The sequence below is a fragment of the Anneissia japonica genome, unplaced genomic scaffold (assembly GCF_011630105.1).
Source record: "Anneissia japonica isolate Jap-2015-1 unplaced genomic scaffold, ASM1163010v1 scaffold287879_len466271_cov187, whole genome shotgun sequence".
Classification (NCBI taxonomy): domain Eukaryota; kingdom Metazoa; phylum Echinodermata; class Crinoidea; order Comatulida; family Comatulidae; genus Anneissia; species Anneissia japonica.
This window is the reverse complement of record NW_022706284.1, coordinates 285,481-291,102: the sequence shown is the minus strand read 5'-3', so window position 1 is coordinate 291,102 and position 5,622 is coordinate 285,481. Positions and strand designations below refer to the sequence as shown.

Genomic DNA, 5,622 nt, shown 5'->3' with positions numbered 1-5,622 from the left:
TGTTCGTAATTGTTAATTACATCATTGCTGACTTTGTTAAAATCAACACAACACTCTAAAACTTTTAGATAAAAATATGGTATACTTTGAAAGATCGTGCGGTTTTTCATGTTAAGGTAGGACATAGGCCTACTAAAAATTATATTTTCATTCCCAAGTTTATTATTGTAATGTAAAGGTAAAAGTAGAATATCTCCGTTTCTGTGCATTTCTTCATATTAGTGTAATGGGAAAAATATTCAGTGCATGATTTCCTTTCTAATGATACCACATAATACTAAGTTTGGTAAAATTGCGTTCGCCATCTTGTTTTCCAAGATGGCGGCCAGTTAACTTTGTCGGGAAAAAATGGCACCAACGTTTTTCTTGTTCAGTATAAAATTCTGAGTCGAAAAAACATTGTTGCCATAAATTAACATGAATTGCGAACTGGAGCCTATTTTACTACATAAGCCCCTGTACTATTTATTGAATGCGTTCTCGATCACCGCGTTGGGCGTACGATTTTTATATAAGATGATACGACTAAAATGAAAAGCATAAATCCCGATAACTTTTAATAACGCCGCTTTCGATATAGGCCCTAGCACTTTGGCGCAGCACTGAACATCTAATTTGATCACTTTCCCATATTTAGCAGGTTTACAAATAAATCAACAATAAGAGCATTAAAAAATGACACCCGGAATGACAAATCGGGAATCGAGTTAACTAATAAATAAGTCGACCGATTAGAGAGGTGAAATGCAGATATATTATCAAAGAGATGATCAGAGTCCAGCATAACAATGATTGCATCCAGGGAACCAGTCAGTCCAGTGCCAAACTGTCGATCATGGCGTTTACAGTTGTGTTCGTACGTTTACTCAGTATTTTAATGAGTGGTCACACCTTACTCTGCGTTTCACAAGGTAGGCATAGAAATCATTTTTAATCAGACCGCAGGGGCGGATCCAGAAATGTCCAAAAGGGGGGGCAGAAAGGGGGCCGAAAGTTGGGCCGATCGAGACAACACTGTCCTAGGGGGTTGGGGGGCATGCCCCCGCAAACTCTTTGTGTTCTGACGCCCGAACATAACATTTGAGGCATCATTTTTTTCTTTTTTCTTTCTTTTTTTTCTCTTATTTTTTAATCTTGAACAGATACAAATTGTTGACATGGCAGGCGGAACGAATCTGCATATGTCTATGCAGATTTTTGTATGATCGGAAAGAAAGAGTGCCCTCCCCCTCCCTTCCCTTCCCCACTTTGAAAAACGTTCCGCTGGCCCTGTCTGAATATTTTAAAACTGGGGGAAAGTTCTATAGTTTATGTTTTCGTCCGTTCTAGATTGTTTCTTAAAATACCTCTGAAAATTCATTTGCACAATTACCATTTTTTCTCCGGTGCCTGGCTTTATAGATTTCTAAAATAACAGGGACCCGCCAAAGCGATAGATTGTGAAGAGGGTGGGGGTGTCATTTGTACATTACTCTGATGGTATAGTATTGTTCATTATAAGATGACCTAACATATATGTCATCATGGATGAAACGTTATTGTGTTTGCTAGTGTCGTCTGGAAAATTCACTTGAGTAGAACCGAAAAGAAAAAGACAGAGAAAATAGTCCGTCTCTTCGTGACGTGTTAATTTACAGAATTCACTTTAGACTTTACAGTTTACCCTACACAAGCATACTTTCAATTAATTATCAAAGGTGTCTTCGTAACTAAGTAGACCTAATTTTGTTTGACCCCACAGCTTGTGATACATCGTTTGTAGGGACCAGACCAAGTGTTTGGGTTGGTGAGTAGACATAATTTGACGTTTATTGTTAAAGATTATTATTACGTTGCGATTCGGAAGGAGTACTGTACTCTTAATCAGTCAAAGTACTGCTTAGATGTGTATAAGAGACAGCCCCTGTACTATTTATTGAATGCGTTCTCGATCACCGCGTTGGGCGTACGATTTTTATATAAGATGATACGACTAAAATGAAAAGCATAAATCCCGATAACTTTTAATAACGCCGCTTTCGATATAGGCCCTAGCACTTTGGCGCAGCACTGAACATGTTAAGTGTCAAAATCTCAGTCAGAATCAGTTTTTTAACAAATAGATGTGTATAAGAGACAGCCTCTGCACCGATAGTGAATATGAATATAAACATGATTATAATAATAGGCCTAATGTAGACCTAATCCAGAGTGAAAATTCAGTTAGGCCATTAATATTTCAAAGTATCGAATCACATCCGTCGAATTTAGGCTCAGGAGCGAAATATTTTTATTTGTTGTACAAATGAACAATCTAAGGCATTGAAGGAATGTTTGGATGAAGAAATAATCTTGAACAGATACAAATTGTTGACATGGCAGGCGGAACGAATGTGCATATGTCTATGCAGATTTGTGTATGATCGGAAAGAAAGAGTGCCCTCCCCCTCCCCCCCCCCCCCCCACTTTGAAAAACGTTCCGCTGGCCCTGTTTGAATATTTTATAACTGGGGGAAAGTTCTATAGTTTATGTTTTCGTCCGTTCTAGATTGTTTCTTAAAATACCTCTGAAAATTCATTTGCAAAATTACCATTTTTTCTCCGGTGCCTGGCTTTATAGATTTCTAAAATAACAGGGACCCGCCAAAGTGATAGATTGTGAAGAGGGTGGGGTGTCATTTGTACATTACTCTGATGGTATAGTATTGTTCATTATAAGATGACCTAACATATATGTCATCATGGATGAAATGTTATTGTTTGCTAGTGTCGTCTGGAAAATTCACTTAAGTAGAACCGAAAAGAAAAAGACAGAGAAAATAGTCCGTCTCTTCGTGACGTGTTAATTTACAGAATTCACTTTAGACTTTACAGTTTACCCTACACAAGCATACTTTCAATTAATTATCAAAGGTGTCTTCGTAACTAAGTAGACCTAATTTTGTTTGACCCCACAGCTTGTGATACATCGTTTGTAGGGACCAGACCAAGTGTTTGGGTTGGTGAGTAGACATAATTTGACGTTTATTGTTAAAGATTATTATTACGTTGCGATTCGGAAGGAGTACTGTACTCTTAATCAGTCAAAGTACTGCTTTTTAATAACTGCATACACACTTATAAAGGTAACTATTTTGTAGATTGATATATTATTAATTTTCATATCACTTCAGATTTCGAATGCAGCCGGGAAGCATCGTCGGTGTGCCAACAATTTGGACTAGAATACATCTGTGCCGACAAAGATCCCTGCGTTGAAAACAATACAGTTTTATGTGCATCACCAGAAGCCCTACCACTCACAACACCAAATAACTTGAATGAGATTAACGTAATATCGTATAATGTATGGGAATTACGCTACCTGTACTATCAAAGTGGCCAAAGGGAACGGACATGTCGAATTGTTCGAGAGCTAGTAAGTCAACATCCTGAAGTTGATGTTATATCATTTAATGAAGTGTTTATGGGTGGATGCTTCTCGAATGAAAGTCTTACGATTAGAGACATCCTGATGCAATATGGATATGTGTACTACACAGAAACTGTTGGCACACCAACAACTATCTTAAAGCCTGAAAACGGAGGTGTTTTCATAGCTTCTCGCTGGCCAATCATCAGAAAAGCGCAACACGTGTTTGAAAAAGCTGCGTTTTCTACAACAGACTTCCTTTCTGGAAAAGGAGTAATGTATGTAGAAATTGATAAAAATGTTTACGGCATGTCTAGACGTTACCATGTGTTTGGTACGCACATGCAAGCTCAAGAGAGGTTTAATACACAGACAGTTAGACTGGCACAAGCTAAGGAGATGTATATGTTTCAAAGGCGACAATATATTCCAGCAGATGAGCCAGTAATTTACGTCGGCGATCTCAACTGTGATTGGGTAGATACTCAGAACCATGCGGAAGATGTCATCAATGCACTGCATGCCAGTGAACCAGAAAGGAAAGGTGAACTTAATTATACATACGATAGAGCGTTAAATGACGTGTTTCCCGGCACACCTGTAGAGGATAACACGTCCCAATGGCTTGATTATGCGCTGTACAGTAACGAACATTTGCTGCCAACGTCTGCCAGCGTCCGAGTCCTTCGCCCCAAAACACAGCCTTTTGAAGTCTGTAGTATTTCTGTGTTCCCGGGTTATCACTTTCCAGATGCACCACGATGTCAAAGAACACGAGTTATATCAGATTTATCCGATCACTTCCCTGTTCTCGGGAATTTTGTTTTCCGACCTAATCAGGAAACTACAACCACACACCCTATCGGTGCTACGAGGAATATCGGAACACTTAAAGAGGTTTCCTTAAATTTATTGATGACGTTAATGTTCCATATATGCCTTATACATCTGCATAGTATTCTGTTTTTTAGTTATTTTTAAATTAATGAAAAGATCAAACTAAAAATTTCTAATGAACTGCAGTTAATACGCATATGGTCTCCAGGCTAAGTAGGTCCATGTAAATTGCAGAAGTGGAAAATACAAATTATCCCTATTCATTGTAGTAAATGGTAGTTAAAGTTACTGCATTTCTTGTAACTTTTCTATTATCTTGGGCTTATTACAGTGTTACTATCTGGGGCTGCTCAATTTACAGTGGTAATTATTTACATTACAGTGATTATATGAATCGTATGATAATGTACGATGATCCAACACGGACAAAATCACATTCAATATATAGGCCTACTTATCTACAACAACTCCTGATCCTGTACTTACGAAACTTTTTATCTTGTCCAAATAGACCTACTGTTACTGTACTATGGAGATAACAATACAGTAGTGTCACCCAGCTACCCAGCTCAGTATGATATCCTGATAACAAATAATACGTAATTAAATTTCGTGTAGTGTGCATGATACTGCAATAGGCAAAAAGCTAGATGTAGCTACTGTTTCACGTCTTGAAACGAATTCTTAACTCTGATTGGATGTTGATGTGCTTCTCCAATCCAAACACAAAATTTTACATCTCGTTAGAATTAGGAATTGCTTTAAGACTACTGTAACAGTAGCCACTGCCAAATGTTGTACAAGCACAGTAATAACTGAAAGTCAAGGTTGGTCATTTTGCCCTGCGAATTTGCCGGTTGTTCTTGTGTTCTGTGCATGGGCGTCGATCAGTGGGGAAAAGGGGGACACACCCCACTTTTCAAAGTAGGGGTGGGGCATTATATAAATTGTCCCCCACACTTGTCACCAATCTTCTGTAGTTAAAACACCCTTTTCAGTGCGAGTGGAAAGAACAACAACAATTACGATTGACTGTCATTAATTTTGTCTGTTCACTAGTGCTGTTCCAAGTGCGGTACGTGTCCGGACCAAAACCGGGTAGAAACACAATTGTACATTTCGTAGCCATCTCAGTAACCACTCCATCGATTTTATGCGTGCAACGGTTATCAGATGCTAAATTTATTGTGAAAACAGTGTGCCTGAACCTTGTTAACACTGGAAGCTTGTAACTATTATCCCAACATTTTTAGCAACTCGAAAGTGCAGAATTTCTACTATAAACGATTTATTCCTTTTGTATAATTAAGACCCGTATATATTAGTGTTTAAAGCCCCATTCCCGGCAAAATTTCACTAAAAATGACTTTTTTTAGAAAATATGCATTTGCATT

General features: G+C 38.1%; 1 protein-coding gene across 1 annotated transcript; it reads left to right on the top strand.

The window, feature by feature from the left end:
* Positions 1-792: 792 nt before the first annotated feature.
* On the top strand, positions 793-4,516 carry LOC117106088 (sphingomyelinase C-like). The gene is made up of 3 exons (XM_033247427.1): positions 793-911; positions 1,742-1,786; positions 3,153-4,516. The coding sequence occupies exons 1-3, from the start codon at positions 836-838 to the stop codon at positions 4,370-4,372; spliced, it is 1,341 nt and encodes a 446-aa protein (XP_033103318.1). The 5' UTR covers positions 793-835; the 3' UTR covers positions 4,373-4,516.
* Positions 4,517-5,622: the final 1,106 nt, after the last annotated feature.

What these genes read in the sequence shown, in the direction of transcription:
- LOC117106088 (XM_033247427.1), top strand. Translation starts at nt 836, where the DNA reads ATGGCGTTTACAGTTGTGTTCGTACGTTTACTCAGTATTTTAATGAGT. An exon ending in CTTACTCTGCGTTTCACAAG is followed by an intron (nt 912 to 1,741) that starts GTAGGCATAGAA and finishes TTGACCCCACAG; the next exon opens with CTTGTGATACATCGTTTGTA. An exon ending in CAGACCAAGTGTTTGGGTTG is followed by an intron (nt 1,787 to 3,152) that starts GTGAGTAGACAT and finishes ATATCACTTCAG; the next exon opens with ATTTCGAATGCAGCCGGGAA.